Here is a 15,274-nt window from a genome sequence, read left to right as displayed (position 1 = left end):
GGCCAGATGGTGCTAAGTTTGGAGTTCTGTGTTCTAGGACAGAGCATGCCAGTTGCAAGTGAAATCCAGCTTTGGTGAAATCTGCTTTTCTTTAAGTAACCACAGCATGTTTTTTTTAAAACCCAAAAGAATAGTGGGGTAAAAAGGCATGCATGCCTCAGCTTTTTCCTCTTTTGCTCCTTTCTACCAGTCTTGTTTGATGTTAATGCATGGGGGAAATCATATCTGGTGTGTGGAATACATTCTGATAAAACATTACCCCCCATGTGCTTGTGGCAGTGGTGCCATAATGGGCTAGCTACCTTTTTTTTTAAAAAAAAAAAAAAAAAAAAAAAAAAAAAAGGCTGATCCTGAAAGTTAGACCTGATCAGGGCTAGGCAGACTAACTTTTTTTATTCCTGAAGATATTCAAGATTTTCATTCCTGACTTAGTTGTTTGCTTTCTTCCTCCTTTTGTGTTAATCTCTATTTATTTTTTTCTCCTCTCCTTTTTCCTCAATCCTTACCCCCAAGTGTTCCTCAGCTTTATGTATTGAGTTTCCCTTGGCATGCCAAAAATCTGCTGATGAATACCACTTGTATGAAAGTTGCATGCAAGATTGCTTTTTGTGAGAATGTTTTATATGAAGTGGAAGTGGTAGGAAGCATTTAAAACTTGTTAGGGACTTTCAGCTTAAAATTTTAGTTCTGTGCATGAAATAGTTGCACTTTCCACCACAAGCACTTCTAGAGAACAGCATTAAAAATTGTCCTTGAGTTTTGAGTGCAGAGTGCAGTTTTGGATGTATCCAGAGCTGTAGCTAACCCCATCATGGATTTCCATGCTGATGCTGGAGACATCCCCTTCCAGCCTGCCCCATATTTCACACAATTTCAAAGTCTCTGCTGTTGGAAGTGCATCAATTTTGCAGTTGTGCAAGAGTTCCTTTTGCAACTGTCCCTGCCTGTCTGGTGGTCAGCATGGCTCTGTAGGGAAGGGAAGATCACAGAAGTATAGTAACTCTTCAACTGCATTTACTTGTCCTGTTTATTAACAGTTACAGATTTTCATGGAAAGAAAAATCTAGAAGTAGCCTTCATTCAGCAGGGCGCCGTTTTGGTGCCTTTGTTTACAAATTCAAGTTGGTGTGTATTAGCTGGACACAAAAGGCTTAATTTCTGAATTTGATGCTGTTCCTCCCCCCCAACATTGTTAATCTTTTGTAAGACCTCTTTTGTGGTTTTGTTCAGGCAATTAATGTAAAAATGAAGGTTTCTTAAATCGGGATATGCAGGGAAGATTTGAAGTAACATACTGATTATATAATTAATTCTCAGTTGTAAATTCATTTTGATGGAGTTAATTCTTTCCCAGAGGCTGAGGACTGGTTTTGGTCCACCCACAGTGCTCTAATCAGCCAAGAAATGAAGAAGAAAGAGGCCTTGAAGGAATGGCAGTTTCACGACTGGTTTTAGAAAACTATGCCAGAAACAGGCAGGATGTTTTATTTTCAATTCACGCAAAAGCTTCGCAGCTGTGATTTTGAACCATGGGTATCCACATTTTGTTTTAAGGCAGCCATTGTATAGTATGTTGAGACAGATCAGTCCAAAAGAAGTCAGAAACAAATGACCCCCGAGGTGGATGGAGCATATTATCCAGGTTGTGGGACCTTGCACAAATGGGGAAGTGTGTGGAGTGGAAGACATTCTTGGGATTATTTTTGCATCTTCCGCAGACATGGCACCGCTCAAATGTAGCTTTCTGTGTGACAGTTGCCCATTTGTTAATCAATATGGAGCAGTGACTGTCTTCCTGATGGGCTCATGAACTCTCGTACTGCTCCCGACACCATTTTGTGAGCTGCTGGCTTCAGAAGGCATACGCTGCGCTCCAAAATCTTAAATAGTTTAGCAAATCACACGTTTGTCATACTTCATTTGTCTGCTGCTGTCTCGCTTAAGCAGTGACCTAATCATGCTGTATGCGTGTTTAGACTGTAGGTTTCCAGAACAAAACAATAATAACAAAGAAAAGATGTTGACAGATTTCCAGCATTTTCAAATGTTTCTGCCCAAATATTGAAATGCATAGTATGAGAGCAGTAGCCACCTATTTTACTTTCCTAATACTTGATAATCTTTACAAGGCTTTCTCATCACAGACTGTCTCTGCCTTTTGCTTTGCTGGACATATTTTGTATTATAAATGAAAAATGTTGTTGTTTAGGAGTGATTTTAGCGTGCACTGCATTTAAAAAAAAGAAAAGAAAAAAAACAGTCTAAAGGTGGTAGGGGTTTCTGTGTTTTATTTTGTTAGGCTACTGGTTGCTTCAGCAGAAGTTATGTTGTATTTCTTAAACTGCATTATCACCACATTTCCAAGCTCAGTCAAAGACATGTAAATGAAGTCAGCGTGATGCAGATATAGTTGTCGGATGATCTTTCTTGCAGCTCTGGGGAGCAAGAGTAGGCTTGCCCTGGAATATCAGTTTATCTAAAATGTTGTCTTTATCCCCTCCCTCTGAATTTGGACAAAATGAAATTCTCCCTGGCTGGATCTCCGTGAACTGTTCCCGAAGTTTAACTTGCAAGTTGGGTGCATTAAAGCCAAATTATGACTAAGGGAATGTTGCACCATTCTAGTGAGTGAAGAGTTAAAAATAATCCTAATGTGTCATTTACATTTGAGCCTAACAAGGTTACAACTGAAGCTGTGTGAAAATGACTTTTTGGTGCTATTTTCACATAAACTGACTATTTATTTATTTATTTTGCTCTGGGGTCATTTCACACCCCAAAGGTTTCATTTTTGTTGGTGGTTTTATTAATGTAAAAATACTCATTTTCACACCCAATGTGTGATTATTTAAAACCCTGATTCTATTCATTCTGTGTTCACTTGCAACCTAAAGGCAAATATTCAAATGTCTGGAGCTTGATAACTCCGCGGTGGTTTTGGCTGGCGTTTTAAACTCGAAAGTTACTGTGACGAGAAATGGGTAGCACACCTTTGATTTTGAGAGTTAGAAGGGCTGTAGTGTAGTGTCTGGCTCTTAGCATCCAAGGGCGGGTGGTATGGTATTTTGGCACACCGAGATGCAAAGCGATGCAGCGTTTTGGATGCACGCAGACCCTCTCATGGTGTAGTAGTGCCGAAAGGCTGTAGCAATGAGTCTGCACCTATTTAGCACAGATCCAGTGCAAGCAGCCTCTGCCCCTCTCTTGTGCAACAAAGAAACATGGATTGCAGTGCAGAGGGCAGAATTGCAGCCGATGCTGATCTGAGTGTGTTTGGCCCTTGCTTGCTTCCACCTACCCTGTCCTCTGCCCTGCCCTGGCCAGAGGGAGTTGATGGAGAACATGGAAGTGACTTGTGTTGTGGCAGCATCTCCCCTGTCTGGGCACTGACTGGTTAAAACACAACTTAAAAATTTATTTTTTCTAAATTGGGCTGGTTTCGGATAGTCTAAATGTGATGTAAAATCGGTGTCCTGGGTGCTGCATTTTGCAATAAGTGAATGTTTTGCTGATTTTGTGCTAGAATATCTGCAACCACACCAATTTGCATGCCTGTATGTGTGTTAGATTGCTGGCAAAGAAATGCTGAATGCTGGTAATTGTATACTGATTTCCAAGGCTGATTTAAGTCATTTTGATTTTTAATTCATTCTGTGCTTCCTTTTTATTTCTGCACATGTGTAGTAATGTCCTGTAATGTTGCTGCCTAAAATAAGCAGTAAGAAATGAAGTTATAAGATGGCTGCTGTAAAAGGAAAATGTCATATTTTTCCTTTGATTCTTTTTTTTTTCAGTGAAAGAATAGGTCTCTGCATAGAAAATGTTTTTTTTAAAAAAAAATTAACCCCCTAAAGAGTTCACAGCCAAAGTAGTAAATTCAAATCTAAAGTTCCTAGTTTGGCAGAGACTTGAATTTTTCTAGGCTATGCTGTTTGTTGGCAAACTGTAGTGTTCCCTTTAACTCAAATTACTGACTTTCTTTGGTGATTGACTTTGCATGGAAATATCTGTGAAAGAAGTTAGTAGTTACAGGCCACTCTGTCTGGTACAGCCACCTGCAAAACAGTCTGAGAATAGAGCGGGAGGGAGGACTCTTGACTGTGTTCAGACCTGAAGTTATATATATGTTATATACAGTTACTCTCACAGACGTGGTTCTTGGCCCATGACAAAGGCAAGGTAATCTGAGTTGGTCTGCTTTTGGTGTTGTGCACAGTGAGGTGGTCATCAGGGTGGAAAGCATTGCTTAGAGAGAAGTGTTTGACCAGACTAATGCCACAGTGGCAAAAAAAAATTTACAGGATGTAATGTTAAGTAAAAAGACGACTTCAGAATTTAGTACTCAGAATTTAGGATCTCTAGTACTCTCAAACTGTCTGCTCATCCGAATGTCTGGTACAAGAAAAAATAGCTTAATGGGTCCTCTGCCAATCTTGAAGGATACTCTAGATATTCAATAATACTTAGGTTAACATTTCTTGAGGGGAAAATGGTTAGTCTGGAAGAAAAAGTATTAGTCATCAGCCACTGCTTATTGTTGCATTCAATAACCTGTTGCTAATTTATATACAGAAAACAACATAGCCATTGGGTACCTATAAAGCTCAGAAAAGTGATATTCAAAAGTTCTGCATAAGTTCAATCTCGTTCTTGGGAAGCACTGGCCACCCCACACTCCCCTGCAGGTCATCTGCTCTCAGAAGTGCCCCACAGCTCTTCTGGTTTGACATGCAAGTGGGCACTGCACTGAGAGCCTGGTTTGAGATACTGACATCAATGATTTGTGCTGGAAGATGTAGGAACCTCTGCTTGTGTGCTGGGAGAAAGACAGAAAATAAAAGATGCTATATGCATTAATGTTTATTGTATATAGTAAACCCAGTGTGCATGTTCTCCTTTTCCTTAGTGATACAGTTGGTGTGCAAGTATGCACTAGTGCATACTATGTGTTCAATTCTGCAGCAGTGGAACTGGCAATATGTTACTTACTTCACGTAGCTGTGAAAAGATTAGCAAATACTGAATGCATAAAATGTTTTCATTTCCATTTTTATTAGGAATCTGAGAAAAAAGGTTTAATTGAAAGAATCCACATGGTCCAAGAGATCATCATAGCCGTTCAAAGCATCCTAGAAGAAATAGCATCATTTGGAGAGAGAATTAAAAAGTAAGTGGATCAATTTTCCTTGCTTAGCCATGATACGCATGAGAGAAGACCCAGGAAAATTAAGGTGGGGTAAATTTCTTGCTCCAAAAATGACTGCAAGGTGTAGCAGGAGAGACGACGCATTGTAGCACTGTTTCTTCTTCCCATAGTCTTTTACTTCAAAAACCTTTCCAAAGCAGAGAGAAGAGAAGCAGCCAGGTGCTTTGCTGGTTGTAGCTCTCATATTCAACCTTTTGTCCCAATCCCTGGTCTCATCTGTGTGTTGCAGTAGGGAGCCACAATGCCAGCACAAGCAAAGGTATTGCTGGGAGACCTGGGCACCAAAATATCAGGCTTCTCTTTGTGCGCTCTCTATAGAAAGTAGGGAAGAAATGATGGCTGGTGTCGCCTTTCCCATGCCCTCCTTGCCGTTGCCTGGTTGCAGGGGTTATCAGTCACTTATTTCTCACTCAGTGGGAATATTTCCCACAACAGTGCATTGATGCGCTGCTCTCTTTATCAATTTGAGCTATCTGCTTCCTGCTGATGCCACGAGGAAGCCCAAAGGGGGTTCTCTGGGTCTTGTCGCCGCGGGAGGCACATAGGGTATTCCTGGCCCTAGGAGGAAGGGAGGTGAAGAGCCTAAAAAAAGTCCCTGCCCACAGACACGCACCAACTTTTAAAATCCAATCTTTATTGGAGCTTAATTGACCCTCATTGTTTTCTGTTTTGAACACAAAGTGATGGTTTGTGATTGAGCCACACTTTAACGAGGAGCTGTGGGTTCAAGCTAAAAATACAGCAAGCCCATGTGTTGTGGTTCCACTCCACGCAGCCCAGCTGGGGTGGAAGTGGCCGAGAGACGTATTCCCGGCTATGAACAGGGCACTGTTCTGTCCAGCTGTGTGGCAGGAAGACTCGGAGGACTTAAGCACTATTAATTCTTGTATTCATTTTGGTAACAATGGTCTTAAAGAACACATTGGATATTAATGTGGATGTTCGATGTAATTTCAGAAGAATTCCATTGTAACTCAACAGTAATGTGCCATTAAAAAAACTGCCACCAAAGTTTTTTTGTAAGTGACAGACTGCATTGTGCTACAGTTTCCGTCTGTCACTCTAGTTATGCAATCGTAGGGAGTTTAAATAGCTTAACTGTACTGAGCTGTTTTGCTATTTTTTTTACTTTAACTTAAGCTATGTTGATTGATATTGATGGGTCCTCTCCCACCTATCTTTACTTAATATTTAATACATCTATTGAAGCTTAGAAGTAATTTTTTCCCCCTCCTGTTAATTTTATCTGTCAAGGGAGGTTCTGCTTATTTTATAGCCTGACGAGTGGTCCGCATTCATCCTCTTTTCTTCCTACTCCCCTTCATCGTGATGTGATGAAGTTAGCAGGCAGACTGTGAAGCAGAGATGCCCAGACCTGTAAATCCACCTACAAACTAATGGGCAGTTTAGGTACCTCAGTGTTCTGCGGGTACCAAAGAGAGAGCTTACAAGGCCAGGGCACGGGGAGACAAAGTAACTTCAAAGATGCATTAGCAACAGCTGCTTATCTTATGTCCACCATAGGCTGGCTTACAGATGGGGCAGTGGATGAAAGGAAGTCTTGTTTTGTGTTGATTATTGTCCACAATGGTACAAACGTCCGAATGACTGTGGTGACTGAGCCTCTTGAGAGTGCTCCGCTTGGGAAAACTGGTGGCATGCAGAGGTTTGTGCTGCTGCTAACATGCTATAACTGACCCAAGACACCTCCTATATGCAAAGTAGTAAGGAATTGATGAAAGTGTAAGGAAATAAGAGGTAAATATATAAATATTAAAAGAGATTTTTGTAGAATGTTACTCCCTAGTAGCATGAAGAGAGAAAGCTAACTGCTCTTTTAAGGTTTAGCGTCAGTCACAGCTGCTCCATACCACGTTACTGGCGGAGGTGGGTCTGGCCACTTGCCACGTTTGAGCTGTGCACTGACAAACATCCCATGTTTTCTCCGCTGTGGCCCAAGCAGAGCCAGCTCAGGTGGCTGGCACCTGTGTCATGGCCGTGTCTCCAAATCAGATAATCTGCCTATGAATAATGGAGAGCTGACCAGTGAGCAGAGATGTGTGACAAGTGCAACGTGTATAAGAAGGAACTAAAACAACTCGCTACATGGCTGACAACTTCACTGAGCTCCCCTGAGAGTATCCTCTCTCTTTCCTTATCATGATACCTGCTTCTCGGCTATCTCCCTTAATCTATTATAGCATCCAGATGCAGGAATCTATTTACCCACCTCCCAAAGGGTCTGCAATTTACAGTGTATTCAAATGCGCTGAGCACTGTGAAGAGGTCATTAAATTATTATTGGGTAACAGAGTACAGGCAGTATCCAAGAGCGGTAACATTGAGGAGAATTATTTATATTCTTTACAGCACATTCAACTGGACGGTGCCTTTCCTCTCTGTCCTGGCCTGCTTAGTCCTGCTAGCAGCAACGGTTATTTTGTATTATATACCACTGAGGTACATTGTTTTAATCTGGGGTAAGTACTCCGTTGCTTCTCATCTGCATGCGATAAATACAATATATGTCTGTAGAATGAAATCAAATAAGCTTTAAACTGCCTGTTATGGACAATCAAGCACTGTTACTTAGAGGTGAGTAAGTATGCTATGAACCTGTGTTGAAACTGTCATTTCTTTTCCTTGGGTGATCTGATGGTCTGCTTTTCTTAGGATTCTCTATAAGTTTCTAAGAGAAAAGGATAAGTAGATCAGCTACTTCCAATATTCTTATTACTGTATAAGGAAGTAATTAGCTTTCAGCCCTCAGCTGGGAAGCAGCAGAGAGTTGACAAGAGGTGTTTGAGAAGCTCAACGAGCAAGCCCCAGACCCCAGGAGCATTCAGGCCCTCAATTGCTCCTGTGGTCAGAGGGTGCAGTGTGCCGAAATACCGTGTGGCCCAAGATGTCAGTCAGTCCAATGGGAGGCACTGAGCATCCCTTTGCATCAGGGCATGGAAAGGAGTTTCTCAGGGCTGTGTAGAGGTGTTTCATTTTCTTGGGATGAAGCAAAAGATGTTTCAATACAAAAAATTGCTCGGCAGTCTTATGAAGAAGAGTAAGATGGTCATTTATAGAAGAAGATGGCATTCCAGCTGCTGAAGACTTCTTATCTCAAAATGGCATTCTGACTTATTTAGGGTGATGTCTTTTATCTCAGTCTTGAGGTAAAATGGCTGAAAACGTGGGGCAGAGTATTCTCATTGAATCACCGAGGCTTGTTCCCCATGTGGCTCGGGGCATTAGAGAGCCCCTGTTATCCTCATGGGGCTGAGGCGTCTGCTGAGGTCTTGGCTCTCGTGGATGCAGAAATAGGAGGAATGAGAAGGGGCCAGCATGAAAAGCGAGGAATTACTGGGAAGAAAAAGTTCAGTAACAAAGTAGTGCTGCTCTGGTATGGAAGACATGAGTACATGAAAACCCTACATCCATTCAACATCATCTAGACTGACAGGGCCTTCAAATATGATACATGTTAAACAACTACCCTGTGGCAAGGCCTCAAAAGACCATATGGTATTTTCTGTTTTTTAAAAATCAGGTACACAGAAAATTGTGTTGGCATTTTGCTACAACAATGTGGCTTAAAAGCTGAATCTCATGTGAAGCAGGTGCTTTTCAGAGAGAGAGAGGAGGAGGCTGCAGCAGCCATCGCATTTGAAACCACTTTCAGGGAAACTCGAAGAGATTTTGGACAGGGCAGGGATTGGATCGGATGTTCTGTTGTGATCCTCACAGGAAAACAGCATTTGAATTTTCTTGCTATTCTTTAAAATGTGCTAATTGTTTCCCTTCTCCCAGTCATCCTTTCCTCTTCTACAGCACCTTCACATAGCCACGTTACTAATTCCTGTTCCTCGGGGGGAAATAGTGGCAGAGGGCTGCAACAAGGAGAGAGCTGGGAATGGGGCCCAGCTCCCTTGTTTTCTCATCCCAGTCCATGCAAAGAGCCGGTGCTAGCTGAAGGCTGCTCGGCCCTCCCTTTCCTCGTAGGATCAGAAGACAACACGCTGAAAACCCCTCAATAACATGCAAGCTGTACTCCCAAGGACCTCCTCCCCCATGTAGGGACCTCTGACAGCTGCAGCGTAACTAACTCCATGGAGGATGCTGGGAGCGCTATTGCTGCAGTTAACAAGCCAAGTTATTCGCCTTAAAAAGATCAAAATAAAATAAACCTAATAATAAGTTTTCACAGTTTCCCACAGCATCAGAGTATGGTCAACTTGTCAACTCTGGTTCTGCAAAGAGAGGATAAGCTGTGAAACATGATGAGGAAGGGAAGTTTTTGGCAGCTTTCATTTTCAGAAAAAATGGAAGAAAAAAAAAACTTCCTGCTGCCCAGTTTCTCTGAGCCCTCCAGCTCCCTGGGCAGCGGGCAGGTCTTTGGTCCTCAAGGCTAGCATATTTATTAATAGTCTGGGCTGTGAATTCAGATATTCCCCTCACAATACACCCCCAGAATGAATGCCTGCCACAATCTTTTTTTTTTGCTTTTTTTTTTCCTTCCCCATCGTTGACAACAAATCATCCCCAAAGTAGAGAAATATCTTTGTATAATAATGTCCTCTACTTCTTCCAGGAGGCATTTGTGAATGATTCCACATGACAGGCAACATGTGCGTGACTTGAAGTCCTAGGCACTGTTTTCACACTAATTTTTACTTGTGAATTCTTCTTCTTTTTTCCACCTTGCCTGAACAATTTAAGGGCGGAGGGGGAGGACAGGGAATAAGAAAGTGGTTGTGTTATTTTGTTTGCATTTTTCTTTTCCAGGCATAAATAAATTTACAAAGAAGTTTAGAAATCCCTATGCCATCAACAATAATGAGCTACTAGATTTCCTCTCCAGGGTACCATCTGATGTTCAAAAGGTAAGCAATGAATGGCCACCACCAACAGAGGCAGCAAGTGGCACTCGGAGCGGCCGGGTGCTCGGCTTGGGGAATACAACGCCGGTGCGCTTTTGAATAACAGAGATAAGGAAGCGGGAAAATCCATAAAGGGGGAGGGGTAGACGTTAGAAGAGAGGGGAGCCAAAGTCCTTTGTCAGAAGCATAAGATGATTGCAGAAAAATTATCCTGAAAAGACCTACTTAAAAATGATCTGGAAAATCACACGGCATGGTTACAGAACTATGGTCTCCGTCACCTTTGTGCTCTGATATTTGTACGGAGGAAGAGGAAAAATAGTCTCTTTGATAGAGATAACTATCCAAAAGGTTTTGTTGAATTCTCCCTTTTCGTGAGATTGGGGAGGGGGTGGTGTAGGAATTATTTCTGTGACTGTGTGCTTGCTGTGGTTTTTTTTGTTGTTTTTTTCACATCAGCCATCTCTCCAAACCCCACCCACCTTGAACTCCAGGCCTCCCTCGGACAATGCTGCTCTCATCTTTTCCCTTAGAGAAAGCTTCAGGATGCCTATAAAATACTCTGCAGTTGATAAGATCAATCTTCTGCCATTATGGAATTACAACTTTTAATCTAACCAGAATCTCTCCTCCCTCAATTTCAGTCAAGTCTTGTCTCTTTTCATTTTTTTTTTTAAACAACAACACTGTATTCAGTAATCTTGCCTATCTTCCTGGAAATTATTTGAACAATAAGTCCTTTAGAATGTCAAGATCTGTTTATTTCTCTTGGAGGAAGGAAAATAGTCTCTTTGGGTAACGAGCCACAAGATATAAAGGATTCTTTCTTTTGTTTTAATCAACTGGAATCTGTGTCCCAAGGCCCTGATCCAGGCACCCCGGATCCCACTGGCATCGTACCTTCCTCTGCGAATCGTCGTCCTTTTGCAGTGAGGTGCTACTCACTGTGAATAAGGGGATCACAATCTAGCCTGTAGTGATTTTACTCTGTTGGAGATTGAAAAATAATTGCCTCCATGCCGTGTCGAGGCATCTGGTAGGAACAGGGTTGGAAAGGCTTATGGTGACATTTATTTCAAGAGGCCACCAGATTGGTGGATGGTTATACTAATAACTCGAGAGAAATATCTCCAGACTGGTGGGAGGAAAAAAGCTAAACAGAAATAATCACAGAGACATTAAGCTTCAGTGTATTTTTATTTTGTGATTGCTCTCGTAGAGTGCACTGGATTTGCAGTGATGGTTTGCATATGCCCTTTTAATGTTTACATTTAAAGATAAGCTGCTTTTCTGTTTATGCTTTATTTAACATTTACATTTATAACATTTCCTTGAGTGGTTTCTATCATTTTGGGAACCTTTGAGCTCTCTGAGGAAAATGACAACTATTTTCTATGAGAGAGGACTGATAAAACTTCCTAGGATGGGGCAGACCTTCCTACAGGAGTTTTCCACTAGTGCTAAAAATAGTGAGCCTGTGTGACAGCCGTGCACTCATCCAGTGAAAGTCATCTGTGGCATTTCCAAAGCCTGTCCCTGTCTGCTTCATTTTACGTGCTATTAATGCATCATCGTTTTACTTTGGTACTGCAGTGAGTTAGAAATTTCCTCTGTCTGTACTCTAGCCATTTACAACCCACGTGTGCTGGACAAAAGACAGAGCAGCAGGGAAAAAGATGGCACGCTCAGCAAAAGATTCCCACGATTTCAATGGGAATACTTTTCTGTAGCACAACAGACGATTTGCTGTTGGGATTAGGCCATCTCTCAGTTTATCACACATGTTTTAATCATTATATTGTACATGAGATTGTTTTGAAAGGTGGAGGTAGCTTTGTGCAGGTTCTGTTTGGGAAAATGTTTTCCCTTTTTGAGATGGTTAAATATGCCAGCATCCTGAGGTCTGTGTGCAGTTTTGACAACTGCCATATTGCTGCATATTGGGATCCACTTGCGTTGTAACTCCCGAGAGAAGTTTATTAAACTTATAAGTTAATGCCAGGAGAAGAAGAAAAACAACTCCCAAACCAAAGCAAACCCCAAAGATCTATCCTGCATTGCTGAAATCAGGTAGAACCCCATGTATCTCATTAGAAAAAATCTGCTTTTAATATTTTTGTTTCAAGAAATGATGCATGACTTCTCAAATCCTTCCTGCAATTAATCCCCTATGTTCCTGTGTTTAGAAAATGATTCATTACTTTTGAACCTTCCTTAGTTTCCCTTGGTTGGTCCTCGGGGAGCCATTAACACACACTGTAGTGAGCTAGAGTTACCTAACTGCAAACGTCATGTCTATTTGTTTTTACAGGTGCAGCATGCTGAATTGAAACCATACAGCAGCTCCAGTCCCATTAGGAAGAAACGGAGTGCGCTCTAGGATGCTGAGGGATTTTAGAATGCAACATCTCCCTCCGTACCCGTGCGTGCACATGCCCTTCCCTTCTTTTTTGGTTTGGAACAACACTATAATCTCTGCCATCGACTTTTTCTCCTCAAAGATGTAGTTTTTAACACCTAAATGCCTATCCTGGGTCGTCTTTCTTTTTGGCATGGAGACCTAGCCCGGAAAGAGCAGGATGGGATGTCTGAAGTAGTTGGTGGGGTGGGGAGGAGTATGGGAGGAGATGGTGCAACTGGGCTCCCTTTTTTTGCTTCGACTGCTGAGGCAAGGCTGGCTGTGGCAGCACTCCCTGTTTTGTGTAGGAAGAGATAATTCCACTTAGTGTAGCAGATCAGCTGAGCTGATGTGAGGAGATGCTCTGAACCAGTTTTTAACATAGCCAACAGATTTACATTAAGATATGAGAGCTATTCTTTTCTGAGTTAAATCACTGTGCCTAGAAAGGTTTAAGCTCTGAATTAACAAGTCTTTGATACTCATCTTCTGTTCAAGCGGTGTACATTTTAAAAAGTTTTTTTTATCATAATTAGCAGAAAGAGCTAGAAGCTCCAGCAGTATCTCAATATTTCATCCAGCACTTGTGGGTTTTTTCTTTTTTTATTAAGAAGAAAAGCAAGCCCACCCTGCGGTTAACTCCTCAGATACTGAGATCACTGGAGATCCATTGCGGGCAATGGATGTGTCTTCTGCCATGAAAGGATTAAGAGGACGTAGAAAAGCCTCACTCACTGACCTGAAAAGACTCTCTTGACTTGCCTTTTATAATTCCATCTCATCAGATATTTTCAGCATAGCTCTTGTTTTTCTGTCTAAATCCAGAGGGGTCAACACTACAGCTCTAAGAGAAAAACACTTTTTAGCCTTAAAGAAACAAGTGCTTGTGCAGAGAGCTCGGTGCCCAAAGAAGTGGTTGTGCAATAGCGTGCAGGCTTTTGCCCACCGCTGATGTCTTCTTGGAGTCTCTCCTGGCAGTTCATAAGGAAAGCAGGAGAAAATGAAACCATGTGGAAACTGAGCAATGGAAAGACATTAAAAAGGACCTCATTTTCTACTGTGAGGATAATGCAAGTTCTTGTTTACTTACCTGTCATTTAACTATTGTGCTTTTGCTTTATAAAATTTGGATAATGGATGTTGTTTGACTGCGGAAACTCAGATCCAGAATCGCACATAAGCCTGCCCGCTTTTAGTGGGACTGTACCCCTCAGTATATTAGGTGCTGTCAGATGCTGTGGAGGTGACTTGCCACCACGATAAGTCATTGACAGTGACAGAGCTGCAGCTTAGTTCCTGTGGTTCCCAGATGGGCATCTCTACCAGCATCCCCTGGAGTGATTCACAGTGTAAAGAAATGGAGAAGCCAGGGAGCCAACCAAAGTGACACTTTGGAAATGATCTGATTAAAGGTAAAACTGGGAGTACTTTGCTCATGGACTGGAGATCTGAGTGGAGTCCTACTGTGTTGTTCAGTAATGCCACTTTCTTGTGGGCCTATTGCATGAATTTAGAGAAGGAAAACTAAAGACCAGAGTATCTTCCGCTGGATTGTTATCCAGGTTCAGTGATTTTCCAAGAAGCTTATTTGTCGAAGTAACAAGACTCACTGTGCCTCTGAAGAGGCACACTTTTGTAGATTTAATTTGATAAAGAACATGTTTTGCTCATGTAAGGCTGTGTGTAGCTGTGTATGAAAAGGTAGAAGAAAATTATCCCAGTTAAAAAGCTACAGAAATGCCTCTTTGTGTGCATGTGTGCTTGCATACCCATGCATATACAAAGTTGTGTATACAGAAGAGTTCATATATAATGTATTTATAGGTGTGTGTGTGTGGCGGGGGGGAAATGGGTGAATATCCAGATTTAAAAACGTTCAAAGAAAATGTTTATGAAAAATGCCAAAGATTCTAAAGCTTATCATCTTGTGTCTGTTCTTCTTCATATTGTATCTTTCCCGGCATGTCTCTCTGGCTGAGCCAGATCTCTGCATGATTTGATTTACTTCAAGTTAATGAAGCTGGTTGGAAAGAGCCTTGTAGAAATTATAAAATCTCCAGTAAATCTCCTACTCGTACATACAGTAGATGTCCATGGACCCCTTTTGTTAAACCACTTTCTCAATCTTCCGTGTAAACAATGCCTTATTGTCTCACTTCAAAGTATCGTCTAGTTTATCATCCTGTAGTCTTGTCATTTTTTAAGGACCAAAGTCAGACATTTTTAAGCAGACGTGTGAGATCTGATCATTCATTTGAGTGAAAACATTCAATTGCAGGAAGAATTGTTTGTTTATTTATTCAGAAGTTGGGACTGATATTTTAATAGCTTTTTTTTTCCTATAGAATTTTCCACATGGCACTGATTTCTGTTCAGGAGACAGGGTGATGTCTTTTTTTAATGTAGATATGCTGTGTTCCAGAATAATTTGTATTAGATTATTATGCTGGAGCCATACCAACTGAAGAGTTTGGGATGCTCCAGTACCTATATATGTTGCAATGAGCTCTTTGTTATGATAAATGCTGTTTGAAATGCAATAAACATTTGAGTTTAAGCTGGTGCTTTTAATTTATCTGAATTAGGATGTACGTTACCCATTCACTGCAGAATGCTTACTGTGCTACAATCTTTAGTGTCTGACTAGGTAAGAAAGTACATCACTTGACAGAGTGCAGCATAACTAGTGTGAAAGGTTACTTGAAATGGAAGCAGTACTGCTGTAGGAGATGAGATGGATCGTTACCCCACTTGCTTGAAGCTCTTTGACAATCTCCTAGCCCCTAAGTTAAAAAAAGA

The 15,274-nt window shown here is 41.4% G+C and overlaps 1 protein-coding gene across 5 annotated transcripts in view; it reads left to right on the top strand.

Annotated features, from left to right (window-relative positions):
• Positions 1 to 15,032, top strand: part of MCTP2 (multiple C2 and transmembrane domain containing 2) — a 126,902-nt gene extending 111,870 nt beyond the window's left edge. For all 5 annotated transcript variants that reach the window (XM_064517924.1, XM_064517925.1, XM_064517923.1 and 2 more), the window contains 4 exons: positions 5,058 to 5,167; positions 7,577 to 7,686; positions 9,983 to 10,080; positions 12,389 to 15,032. In XM_064517924.1, the coding sequence (XP_064373994.1) occupies positions 5,058 to 5,167; positions 7,577 to 7,686; positions 9,983 to 10,080; positions 12,389 to 12,457 (387 nt within the window). In that variant the 3' untranslated portion in view covers positions 12,458 to 15,032. The remainder of the gene's footprint in view (positions 1 to 5,057; positions 5,168 to 7,576; positions 7,687 to 9,982; positions 10,081 to 12,388) is intronic.
• Positions 15,033 to 15,274: the final 242 nt, after the last annotated feature.

The sequence above is a fragment of the Dromaius novaehollandiae genome, chromosome 10 (genome assembly GCF_036370855.1).
Source record: "Dromaius novaehollandiae isolate bDroNov1 chromosome 10, bDroNov1.hap1, whole genome shotgun sequence".
In the NCBI taxonomy this organism is placed as follows: domain Eukaryota; kingdom Metazoa; phylum Chordata; class Aves; order Casuariiformes; family Dromaiidae; genus Dromaius; species Dromaius novaehollandiae.
This window is presented reverse-complemented; position numbering and strand designations above follow the sequence as displayed.